At 36.0% G+C, this 13678-nt stretch overlaps 1 protein-coding gene across 1 annotated transcript in view; it reads left to right on the top strand.

Moving 5' to 3' along the window:
• The window catches only part of DPY19L1 (dpy-19 like C-mannosyltransferase 1), a 104201-nt gene that overhangs the window by 72191 nt on the left and 18332 nt on the right, over window positions 1-13678 (top strand). Inside the window, exons 12-15 of the mRNA XM_046668934.1 lie at window positions 886-972; window positions 3101-3160; window positions 3954-4034; window positions 9500-9601. Coding sequence (XP_046524890.1) covers window positions 886-972; window positions 3101-3160; window positions 3954-4034; window positions 9500-9601 — 330 coding nt within the window. The remainder of the gene's footprint in view (window positions 1-885; window positions 973-3100; window positions 3161-3953; window positions 4035-9499; window positions 9602-13678) is intronic.

Genomic DNA, 13678 nt, shown 5'->3' with positions numbered 1-13678 from the left:
TAAGGAAAATAACTTGATAGAAAAATGGGCGGTAGGAATAGGTGATTCATACCCACACACACACAAAGCAACATAAACAGCAAATAGAAGAAAAGATGCTGGGTCTCACCCACTATTAAAGGAATGGAAAAGTGAAACAGTGAAACAACATTTTTCTCCTCTTAGATTGGCAAATATTTAAAAGTGTTGGTAGGAGTGTGTATGAGCAGGAACTCACGCCCGATTGGTGGGAGAGTAAATTGGTGCAATATTTTGTATGGCAATTTGTCAGTACTTTTTCAACTTTTAATTTATGTGTATTTTCAAAATTTATTTTGTGTGTACCCTTGATCCATCAATTGCACTTCTAGTAATTTATCTCGTGAATATGTTGACATGTACGTAAGATACACACGAGGATGTTTATCACAGTGGTGTTTGCAATGGGAAAACCAAACTACACTAAACTAGAAAGCACTTAGTGTGTTCAGCAGTGGTCAGAGGACTGGTCAGATAAGTTATAGCACAACTCCAGAGTGGACTACTTTTTTCAGTTAGTCAACAGAATGAATTAGATTGGTTTGGATTGATATGGAAAGCTCTCTGAAACAAATTAAGAGTAAAAACAAGCAAAAATATAAACTAGAATTTATGGGCTAAGTTTGCATTTGTGGTTTTTAAAAAATGTAAGCTAGAATTTGTACACGTGAGTCAGTGGAAGGGTGCACACAATGTTGGTGATCTTTCAGGTTTTGAAGTGTGGGATAGAACGTGGGCTGTTTTCATTGCATATTCCCTTTGGAAAGCGGTTTAAATTTTGTTTATCGTGGGCATGTGCAATTTTCAGAATAAAAAATGTTTTTTTGCTTTCTGTGCATTAATTATATTTTTCTTGGATTTTTCCAGATTTCTCTTGCACTTTGTTTTGTTTTGATGTTTGGAAACTCAATGTTATTAACTTCTTATTATGCTTCCTCTTTGGTAATTATTTGGGTAAGTGTTCCTTAACTACATGGCTGTTTTTGAAACTAATGGTTCATCAGTTTCTTTATCACTGGTTTAGGAGTCATGAAGGATTTTCTGTAAGAACCGCTCAAGTGTTTTACTGAATGCATCTGTGTGTGATGGAGTGTTCAAGTCCTCACTTCCAAATCAGGAAAGAAATACAACAAAAGTTAATATTGGAAAACATAGCATATTGCCTCTTAGTCCTAATTTGTCCTATCTTTCTCCTTCCTCGTCTTTTCTGTTGCCTGAGTTTTAGCCCCAGGGTTCATTTTAGAAAGGTTTCTAGGCTGTCTGCTTTTTTCCTTGCCTTTTTTCAGCTTTTGTCCTGTTCTTGCTCCACTCTCTTTTCCTCCCTCTGGCATCTTGCAGCGGTCTCTCCTCCTTGTTCCGCTGTGATCAGAGGCTTGAGGTCTTGGTTTTGTAGGTTTTTCCCTCTTAGTCTCCTTGCATGAAATATTCAGGTAGTTTAAATCAGGTGATGATTCAGTTATATTTTGCTAAATCTCTATAAAGAACAGATTTCGATTATCAGGAGACTGTCTTAGAGAATTAGAGCAAACTGTGAAAGGTCATCTAACTCTTTCTGCCACTTTTGGCAGGATGACTTTCTAAATATAAATCTCCCTAAATTTAAGGACTTCCGGAAGTGGTTATGCCTTTTTTATTAGTGGGTTTCACCATTACAACGTTTTGCAAACCTAAGAGGAAAGAACTTCTTTCTTATATTTAAAGTGCATGTGCTTTAGCATGAGGCTGGTTTCCTGAAGAGGAAGGATATTGTGCTGTCTTAACTGAAATGTATCCTGCTCCTTGCATAATCATTTAGGTTACTCACGTCATTTTCACTTTCTTGATTTCTAGAACCAATTAACAAATTTGGGACCTCCTATTTCTTTGTCCCATTTTACAAATAATATTTATTTAAGATCCCATTTCCCAAGAATATATCTCCTCCCAGTCTAGACTGCCATCCTTTTCAAGTGGTGTGACTCGAGTGTACTTAATCACAGAAATTAGCAGTTAGCATATAGTGATGCTGTGTTTCAACAATGAAAAAAAATCATTAGTTGAGTTGCTGTGCTTTGAGATTAATGATAGTTCTTAATCATTGAATTCTGTTTGTAATTAGGAAATGTGACAGTGTACTCAGTTCTATATTTTACGTGTATACGCAAACAAGTCCTGGTATTACTCAGGTTAAAGTCTTGACTCTTGGTACTTGCGTACAGGGAAACCATTGAATGGAAAATTGCATATCAGTAAAGTCTAATCTAAGTACATTTTGCAGGAAATTTCTCTTCAGTTTAGTTGATCACCTACAGTGTGTCAATTTTCCTACTAGGTGCTTGACACCAAGGTGTGTCTTAGGTATGAACTGAGCAGATTTGTGTATATTTCATATATTTTGATGTGTAAAAATAAGTATTGCCAACCATTACAGAATATAGCATGTTTTTGAATATTTAACTATGAACACACGTTTGCCTATTTTTATTTATTGTTATTAGTTTGAAATCCAAACCTTATCACATTTTGTATTCTCAGATATTCAGAAACTTCTGAAAAGATTTAATTTTGGTTCATGTATTTGTATTTTGATCTCCAGCCATATTTTCCCCAAGTTTGAAGTAGATTTGGATCAATATAGGTACTGTACTTTGGGAGGCTATTATGGACCTGGAAAGACACAAGATTTGATAGAGGAGAAGTACTTAGCTGATCCATTTAAAACTGATTTGTAGTTTATTCTAAGAGTTAATCATATTTAACTTAAGGAAAACCTTATGACTATAAGACACCTGTCTAAAATTCTAAAATTATTGCATACTACTTAGGTAAATCAGAGATGTAAAATCAACCATAGAAGTATATATATATACACACACATGGTGATTCTGTTTTCAACCCTACAAATTCACTAACTGCCCTAATCTACGTTGGATAACAGAGGGCTATGTCTTGAAGGCAGTGAGCATGTGGTAATGCTATGTGGAACATCGACAGTGTGCTGAATTTTAGATTCTTGACAGTCCTAATATTTAGATATATTTTTTGGTACTTGAATTTATGTCTATAAGTATTAACTGTATGCTATGCTGTTTTTTCCATGCAGGGTATACTGGCAATGAAACCACATTTCCTGAGAATAAATGTATCTGAACTTAGTTTATGGGTAAGAATCAATCTATTTGAATGCATATTTTTTCTTCTGTAAAATATATCTTTAGTTTTATGTTTTACTTTTAAGGAAACGATCTATGTAATTCAGGGGATCTCATAGTCTTGTAACATATTAGGGCTCAAATTTTTTTTTTTTTTTAAGATTTGTTTTTATTTTTTCCTTTTTCTCCCCAAAGCCCCCCAGTACATAGTTGTATATTTCTCGTTGTGGGTTCTTCTAGTTGTGGTATGGGGACGCTGCCTCAGCGTGGTCTGACGAGCAGTGCCATGTCCGCGCCCAGGATTTGAACCAACGAAACACTGGGACGCCTGCAGCAGTGCGCACAAACTTAACCACTCGGCCACGGGGCCAGCCCCTAGGGCTCAAATTTTAATGTGCCAAATTGCCCTTTTCATGAAGCAAGCTAAGATTAATATTGAATAGGCAGTTAAAGAATTTCAGTTTTATTTATTTTATTAGCCATGTTTTTTCTGAGGAGCAGTGCATGTGTAAGAAACTATTAGTAGAAGGAGAATTAACTGCAATTGCTGTATGTCTCCTATAAAATATATTAATTTTGATAATAAGATTGTGTGTGTATATTTTTGTTTTTACTGATAGCCCCTTGATTTTGGAGTAACATTCTTTAATTTAAGTTGCATTTTTTAGCATTTTCTCTTGGATCTGGAGATAATTATTTCATGTATGATTAAAGCATTTATTTTTTTTCTTCCTAGGCTATGTCTATGGAATGGCTATGTGAAATGTTGGTCTATTTTTGTTTTGTTATATTTTTCTTTTGTAGGTTATCCAAGGATGTTTTTGCTTGTTTGGAACTGTCATACTCAAGTATTTGACATCTAAAATCTTTGGCATTGCAGATGATGTAAGTGCATTTTTGCTTAAACTTGAAAGGCTTGAACAGAAATCAGACAGGCTAAGAATGGATTACCCGAGTTATTAAAGTACCATTATTGAAACCAAATTCTAAGATGAAGTCTGTTCACCTGTTATTTTGTCTATTTATTAGACTAGAAAGTAAATGTGACTATGAATATAGTCTCTATTCTCCCCAATTAATTTTTTTTTACACAGTTCTCTCATTTTACTGGTCTTTGTACATCATAAAGATTTTAAAATTTTAAAGCAAGAAAGCTCTAGAGACTTAACCTCAAATTTTAAGCTCTATTCAGGCATTTTTCTCTGGCTTCTTTATAATCCCCTCTTGTAACAAATAAAGATGCCATCCTCAGAGCCTCTTAAACTATATATATCATATTATAGTCTCATTCTTTTTTTCCTCCAGTTTTCTGGTCAGTGCTTGTGAAAGGTTTGTTTATAAGCCTTTATAGGTAATTTAATCCAAGTTAGTCCTCTTAAGAGAGGTTTTGTTGTTGGTTTGTTTGCTTTGTTTTGGTATTTGGATAGGAGAGAAAATAAAATGAGAAGAATTCTGCTTTATAATTTTAAGGATTCTTCCTATCCATAATTTTGCGCTGCCTGTTTTATTTTGGTGTTTTAGTAAGCACATTAACTAAATGAAAAGAGAAAGCAACACAACAACTGACACAGAAAGAGCAACGTAAATCACGTGTTTTCTGCAATTTATTTGAATTGGCTATCTTTCCTCCTCCTGTGGTGGATGAAAGCTATGGACTTGAAACTGGGTTCTGTGAAGTCCTGGGACTTCTAAAGACTCTTCTGTGGCATCCGTTTGCTTCCCAGTCCCCCTGCCAGCCCTCTTTCGCCAAGGGCAGTTTACTTTATTCTCCTACATATTGGACATTTATACAGGTTTTCGTATGGATAAGGGAATGTTTCGCTTAAAAAAGATCGAAAACAACTGAACTTTTAAATGAGTAGTCTACAACTGTGAAAAGATTTTTAAAAGTATAAAACTGTAGTCTAAAATGTATTTATTCATTCATTCAATATGTACCTGCTATACGCCTGGCAGTAGAATGCATCCTAGAGAAACAAAACTGAATACCACTGGTCTAGTGGGAGATAGGAATGGTTTCTAGCAAATATAATGCAATGTAATACGCTATGGTAAAGATAAGTACACAGTGCTGCAGGAATCCACAGGGGGAGAGTCAGGGAAGGCTCCTACAAGTCAGGGATGAAGATGGAATCTCAAAGGTGATTGTTGGCCAGGATGCAGAGAACGAGCAGGAAGAGAAGTGAGATGTCCCAAGTCCTAGGTTTATGGAGTCTGTCTTCTCACTGGGGGAAGGCAAGCCAGTTAAAGTATTGATTCAGGTTAAATTGACTACTGTCATTTCTGTCACAGCCTGATGCTGTACCAGGGCCAAAAGAAGTGCTACAGTAACAGTTATTTCCAGATTAGAAATAATTTAGTTGCAACTTTAATATTTCTAGAAATCTATAACATTGATCAAGGGCATCAGCTCATAAATTCTTAATTTTGACATTGATCAAAGGAAAGGAATGGCAAGGTTGCATAGCTCTTGAGAAGCATTGCCACCCACCCTTCTCTATTAAGATAATCAGAAGCACTTCCCTTCCCAGAACCAAGTGAGCTATTTCTTAGTATATCCTGGATTTCCCATCCCTGCTCCTGTCAATTCTCTTTTTGGTAGAAGCCTAATGTTGTCTACTAGGGCAGCTCAGTATTCAGTGCCCCAGGGTTTACACTGGAGTCTGGTTACATAGGCACCCTCTGCCTAGCACGTGTCAAAATTCCAGACTCCCAGAAGGAGTGTAGGTGTTCAGCATAAAGCACGTTGTTTGTACAGTTTAGGTACAGTGAGCCACTGTTATCATTTAGGGTGGTGGGAGTCTTCCAAAATCACGTTCCCTGATGCCAGCCAAGGGCCAGCCTTGCTAGCAGGTTTTTCAAAGGATAGCATTCAGGCCTGCTGTGTTAACTCTTATCTGAATATCAGATTGGCCCTTCTTTTTCTGTCTGCCCCACCTTCTTGGATCTTCCATGAATGTATACAGCACCTCCCAGTCAGTCATTGATTTGTAGAGAGTTTGGGCTCTCTTGGATCCCCCAGTGCATGTATGCAGCTTTCTGGTCCACCAGGGATGTGAGAACTTACCTACCCCTTGTTGCTTGTCTAATTTCCAGAATCTCTAAGATATGTTAGCTTGTTTGCCAGTCTGCTGTTCACAGCACCGGGACTGCAACCTTAAGCTGGCAGAGCTGTGAGCTTTTGCCTTTCATTTCCTACTGAGTTTGCTACTTTTACTGACAGTGCCTCTGAGCATAGATTTTTTTGTTCTCTGCACCAAAACAAGTTAGCTCCCTCCAGGAGCGAAGGTTCTGCTTTTCATGGCCAGCCTGGCCCTGGTGGAACTACTATGCCTACCAAGCTGGGGGAGGTGGTGGTGGTGCTCATGGTAGGTGGGAGCAACCTAGGCAAGAATGCCAGACTCCCACTATTTCTACCCAAAGTTCATCATTTTTTTAAATAAATGAATATTTCTCCATTTGTTTTCCTTTTGGTCAATTTCTAGAACCTGATATGGTGGTTTTTGAGAGTTTTGTCCAATTTTGTAGTTGTTATTGGGGAAGGGGATTTGCCCGCGTCTTCCTCTGCCACATCTAGATTTTTGAGTGTTGGTCCAGCCTTGTGTTTCTCAGATAACCTCACTTGCTCACGATGTGTTATTCTTTCTTGATGTTGCTGGATTGGGTTGGCTAATATTTTTAAGGATTTTTGCCTATATTCATGAGTAGTATTAGGCTGTAGTTTTATTTTCTTGTAATGTTTTTGTCTGGTTTTGGTTTTAAGGTAACATTAGCTTCCTAAAATTATTGGGAAGTGTTTACTCTCCTGTTTTCAAAGAGAATTTGTGTAGAATTGGTGTTATTTCTCCCTTAAATGTTTGGTAGAATCCGAGTGAAACCCGCACGGCCTGGAGTTTGCTTCATGGAGGATTTTCTGCTACGAATCTGCTTCCTTAAGAAGTTATTGGTAGTTTATGTCTTTAGAGGAAACGTACCCATTATCATATATATCATCAGATCTTGTTTTTAAAAAATTATTGTAGGATTCAGTTGACAAAAGTTCTTATTGAAATTTTTGCATATATATGGAATGATCTTTTATACTCTTTTGTGTAGTTTTTCTTATTTAGAATCAATATTTTATTAGTCTCCTATAAAGAGATGTTCTTTTCTTTTTGCTATTGTTCCTACTTTCTATTTATCACACTACTATTTTCAAAGTACCCCCCTTTTTAAGTCCTCTTTGTCGTATTTCTTTTTGTCACTGAATTCAGTCATCCTCATTTCCTTCTCATTTCTTTGGGCTAGTTCTGTAGCTTTTTCTGATGCTTGAGGGAAAGTGCTTGGCTCTTTTGTTTTCACCCTCTCTTATTTTCTGATAAATGCATTTAAAGCTGTGAATTTCCCTATAAATAGCACTTTTCTGTGTGTCTTACAAACCAGCTTTATTTTCTGATTTTATTTTTACCTGAGGGTTAAGTTATATGTTACTTAGTTTCTAGCCAAAGGATTTTTAAAGTCATTTCTAGTTCTCATTTTCCAATTTTATTGCATTTATGATTAGAAAAAATTTGTATGATATGAATTCTTTGAAATTTATTTTGGCATGGTGTGTAAACACTTTAAAAAATATATTTTACTGGGGCCAGCCCCACGGCTGAGTGGTTAAAGTTCCTGTGCTCCTCCTCGGTGGCCTTGGTTCACCAGTTCAGATCCCGGGCACAGACCTAGTCCACTCATCCGCCATGCTCTGGAGGCATCCCAAATACAAAGTAGAGGAAGATTGGCACAGATGTTAGCTCAGGGCTAATCTTCCTCAAGCAAAAAAAGAGGAACATTGCCAACGAATGTTAGCTCAGGGCCAATCTTCCTCAGCAAAAATAAATAAATAAAAATTTTACTTGTGTTTGAGGATAACATGTGTTCTCTTTTTGTGAAGTTTGTATTCTGTTTGTGAGCTTATTAATAGTATTATTTAGATGTTAACGTTTGTCTACTTTTTCTCTTTTAGAGGGAAATTTTTAACATTTCCAGTGAACACTGTCAACTTATCAATTTCTTCCTACTGTTTTTTCAGTTGTTCTTGTATACACTTTGAGTCTACACTGTTAGCTGCAAATATGTTTATGATATGTACGATCTTGCTTTGCTGTTTATTTTACCAGCATATTCTGTCATTCGTTTTCTCTTTTCATATATTTTTTGCTTGAATTCAGTTTTGTGAAACATTACAATTGCTAACCTAGATTTCTTTGGTTCACTTTATCTGGTCTATCTTGTTCTCTTCTTCTATTTTCAACCTTTCTGCATACTTTTGTTTTAAGTGTGTTTTTTGTAGATAATATAATATTGGATCTTTTTTCCTTAAGTTTAACTTGAGGATCTATCCTTTATATGTATGGCAAATATTGTTATATTGGGACTTCTTTCTTCCATTTTATTTGAGATTTTTCAACTATCTTACTTGCTTTTTAGATTTTTTTCTCCTGTTCATTGAATAGATAATTTTCTTATGCTATTTTAGGCGCTATATATTCTCCCTATTGTTTCTTAAACTTATCAGCGTATATTTCTTCCCCAACAAGGGAAAATATTTGAGATTCTTCAGCACATTCCCACCACCCTTTAATTTCTACTCTCGCCCACATCCCCTACTTATGTAGGTTTCCTTTAGGGTTTTAGTTATGGTTTGTCTTAGATACAGTTTCCCCCCTTTTCTTTGGTCCTTGCTTTTTTAGACAATAATGAATTGAAAGTTTGGTAACTGTTTTCTTATTTGTTAAATGAAAGTAATTCCACCTTCCTCACATGGCTTTTGTGGGAAGTGGATGAGGTGACATAAGTGAGAGCACTTGGTGACTTGTAAAGAACTACACAATATTGATTGTCAGTCAAAAGGTGCATTTTACTCCATGTCCTGCCCAATTTCTACTTCTTTCAAAAAGTCTTGTCAATCCCCTTTTCAGAAATCTGAATCACTCATTCCTATTCTTAACTCCATTGCACTTGTCCCTTTGTGATTGACAGACATCTGTGTGTGTTACCAAGCCCATTCCAGCGAAGGAGATATTGTGCAGTGTATTTCACCAGCTTTAGCACATTGAGCAGGGAAAACCCAGGGATAAAAGCCTTAGGGATGACAGTGATCGATTGTGGAAGGCAGGATGGTGTTGGAGCTATCATCTATCAGCAAAAGAAGGGAGAACTGAAGTTGGGCGGCATGGCACTTTCTTCTGTAACAGAAGCATGCCTGGCATGGGAACAGTGAGCTCTATAATGGGGTGAAGACTACTTTTAGATACTATTAAGGTTAAATGCATTAGTGCAATACATGACATAATCTAACGGTACGTCACTTTATTCCTTCCTAGGCTCATATTGGCAACCTGTTAACATCAAAATTCTTCAGTTACAAGGATTTTGATACTTTATTGTATACCTGTGCAGCAGAGTTTGACTTTATGGAGAAGGAGGTAAGATGTGCTTTCAAATTTTCTTTCCTTAGGTTTTGGTCCGTTCATTTTGCATAAAGGGTGCTCCTGTTATTTCAGATTCTCTCCTCTGTGCTGTTAGCTCAGTTTGAAGGGAAGGGAAAATCTGGCAGCTTAGAGGAAGATGTTCCTATTTACATTAGTACAGCTCCCTGAAATATATGGTCTTTTCTCATTTTGATAATTTAGAAACATATTCAGTCTAGCAATAGTTTTTCGGATAAGTAAACATAGAGGCTTTTCAAGTGGCCTCTTTTCAGGAATGGCATTAATTCAGGGATGCTCTCGAGCTCTTACATTTCCGCTCGTTCTGTGGTTGGTTGAATGATCTCATTGCTTTAAAATATCATTGAGTACAAGTTTTTCATTCCAACAGCATTCTTCTTTCTAAAACTGTATTCAGATGTGTGGCAGGAAAGCAGAGAGTAGTTTAGTGGCTTGTGAGACAGAAGTCTGCAATATTACTTGCTGTGCTTGAGCAAGTGACGCTTATTCTTTGTGTCACAGCTTACGTGTTTCTAGTAGTATGCTACACACAGATATTGTGAGGACAAAATGAGAAACATAGGAAAGTACTTTGACACTGTAATGGTATTTTACATAAAATGTTATTTTGCAGTCCTTTATGAGCTGGTTTAGTTCAACAAACACATATACATAATATGTCTTTTTTAACACCACCCATGTGGCCCTGATTTATTATATTTTATTATCAGTGAAACATTTTCCTTCAAAGCTGTATGTGTATATGTGGTAAAGTGGCCATCAGTACTCTGTTGACACATTCGTTTTCCCTCTTGAGCCCCACTGGGTTAGCCCCATGTCCTGAGTTACAGACCAGTGGACAATAGTGCATCACGCTGCAGACTCTTGTCAATCAGGCCTTCTGAGTTGAGCGTGTCCTAAAGATGTACTGTTTACTCCAGCAACCTGTCAGTCTTCATTTCCTGTGTTCTGGCAAATGATTTTGACACGTAATGGCTGGTAAAAAGTGTACAGGTGATAGTTTCAAACCTGCCTAAAGAAACTAAAGAAACTAAGGAAGAGTATCTTGCAAGACATTAAAATGCTTGTTCAGAGCAAATCAAGACTCTCTTAAGGAAGTGGTAAAGGAAGTAGATGGTAAACATCAGCAGAGAATTAGAACTGACTGGAAGTCCTTTCACATTATTGAGGATATACATGCCGCTACATCCTGAGAGCATGAGCCATCAGTTATGTGATAGAAGAAATTGTTTACTGAGGCATAGCATGACTTCAGTCAATTTGAAAAAAAGGGCAGAGCTGTTTCTAGCCTGCCGTTTCCCATCTCCATGCATATCTTCACAAGGACTGTGCTGAAGAGACAAGAGTATGGTGCCAGTTCAGAGAGTGCATCCATTGTGTGGTACGTCCATATAGTGGGGAAAAGGGAACAGTTTAACATGATATCATACTGATATGGAAAGACACTTATGATGTATAATGGAGTGAGCAAAATGGTACGATCTTATTTACCTATAATTAGCACACACAGAATAAAGTATAAGAGAGCAAAATTTTAATAGTGGTTTTTGGGTAGAGAGATAATCAATGGTTAACTTTTTTTGTAATTTGCATCTTCTAAATTTTCTACAATAATCATATTTTAATTGTATTATCTTATTAAAAGAATTTAAAATGACATGAAATGAAATGGAAATGAAATGAAGGAAATGAAAATGGATAGCAACAGTATTTAAAGTATACGGATACTAAGACAGGAACATTTTTATGGCCAAAAATAGACGATGCTGGGTAGACCCAGGTGTGTGTACTTAGCACGGTTTTTGTGTATGCACTTAATATGAACTGCAGGCAGCATCGTGGATAAATGGGTAAAAGATGTATTATTTAAGGAATGTTATTTAAAAAATTGGATTTGGGCTGGGAGGTCAGGTGAAAGCCTTGTATCACATTATACATCAAACTTCGTTATAGTTGATTTGTGTGTTAAAAATAAGTGAAGCCTGAAAAATAAATTTGAGAGACATTTCAATGAATATTAACTTCATTCTTTAATGAGCATAATACTAGTATAAGAACTTATATGAGAATGCTTAATAGATTTGTCTGCATGTAACTTAAAGCATCTGTACATGAAATATTGTAAAAATTAAGAAGCAAATGACTAACTGAAATGATTCTTGCCATAATAGAACAAATGAAACTAGAGCTTAATGTAATTACTATAGGAGCTTGTCCAAATCAATAAAAACCATTATCAAGGACTCTTCTCCCTCCCCACCACTGAAAACACATCCCCACCCCACACACACATGCAGAAACGGGTGAAGACTGTGAACAGACAGTCCATTGGGGAGGAAATACTGATAACTGATTAAAATGTAAAATTGATTGTCGTCTTTATTTTGCTACATTTTCTAGCTTTTACAATGAGCATATATAACTACTTTTATGCTTAGGATAAAGTCAACAATTACAACAAAATATTAAAATAAAAGGACTTGTAATTCTAATACAACACACACATGCAGGTGTGGATTGTGTCCTTTGCAGTTGTTCTTGTGCGTATACACTCTCTGGCATATCTTTTGGTACTCAGGAAGTTTCATAGTTTTGTTTCGTTTATATTAGCACATTTATATGTTAACCTTGGTCCCCTGTATTGATTTCCTCTTGAGAGTTATCCTGAACTTAGTCACTTCTTGCCCCTCCCCTACTTCCCACACATTTGTAATTTATTGTAATGCTATAATCAGTGAGATGATTTTACTTCCTATATATTCTCCCTCTCTTACCTCATCTAAGAGTCTCATTACTTGTACATTGCCGGCACATATAACCGCTCATACTGTCATACACCCCTGTTGTTGTAGTTCCGTAGGTCATTGTTTTTAATGCTCACTATGATTTCTGGGCTTGAAGCCCTCCCTGCCATTTCTTGGTTGTGTGAAGCTTGCTCTTCAGTGGATTCCTCAGGAAGGGCTCATGAGAGCCTTACGCCTGAGTTTTTACATGTTCAAAATATTTTATCCATGTCCTTTGTACATGAAGGTCAGTTTGGCTGGATACAAAATCTTTGGCTCATCTATCTTTCCTTGAGTATCTTGAATAAGTTACTCCACTATCATCTAGTCTAAAGTATTGCTGTCAAATCTGATGCTAATCTGATTTTCTTTTTAAGAGAAATACTAAAGAATACCTTTTAAGCAAACTCCTGGAATGTAATGTTAAAATTGTTTGAACTCTGTTAAATTTTGTTAAATATAAATATAAATATGTTTAATGTAATTTTGACACATTGCCTTTTTTAGGCAAACAGTTGTATCTTACAACTTTTCTTACATTTATTGTTGTTATTAGCAAATGTCTAATTTTTCAAGTAGTAAAATAGTTTTGGTTATATTATTTTTGCTTAGGTTAAGACAATTTAAAATTTATACGTTAGAATTATGTTTATGTATTTTAAAGTATAAAATACTATCCAAATGTTTATAAAGGTAAATAGTAAGATAAAAACATAAAAATTCTCTGTTTAATGGGACTTCTAACACATGAAGTATGCATTTCGTATAATAAATTATCAAAATTACTTGTCTGATGCAGAACAATGAGTGAGAAAACTGGACTAATGAAAAGCAAAATCAGAAAATGCTACTTACTGTATACTTCGTAGAATTAAAATGTACCAGTGTTTTTAATATGGTTGAAGCTAGATTTCTCTTTATAAACATATTTGGGAAAGCATACATTATTTGACTCAATAATTATTGATAAGATTATTTTTGTGGGGAAAAGTGTGGTGGTAATCAAATCAATTGCAGTTTAGAAATTTCAAGCCCAGGGTTGTTTAAAACTGTGATGTCAAATGATTGACATGTGTATAGGATTGCAGTGTGTGGGGCTTTGTTGTTAAAATGTAAAAATGCTTTTATTCCTCTTGCAAACATTGGTCATTATTTTGTGTGCGTGTGTGTATGTGCATGGATCGTGGGATCATGGTTAAGATTTTTATCCCCCACAAAATGTGCAGGAAAAGTTCATGCCGTTTAAAGGGGTTCTGCTGATGTTAGATGA

The sequence above is a fragment of the Equus quagga genome, chromosome 8 (genome assembly GCF_021613505.1).
Source record: "Equus quagga isolate Etosha38 chromosome 8, UCLA_HA_Equagga_1.0, whole genome shotgun sequence".
NCBI classification, from domain to species: Eukaryota; Metazoa; Chordata; class Mammalia; order Perissodactyla; family Equidae; genus Equus; species Equus quagga.
Note: the sequence above shows the minus strand (reverse complement) of the source record. Positions and strands in the feature narration are given on the sequence as shown.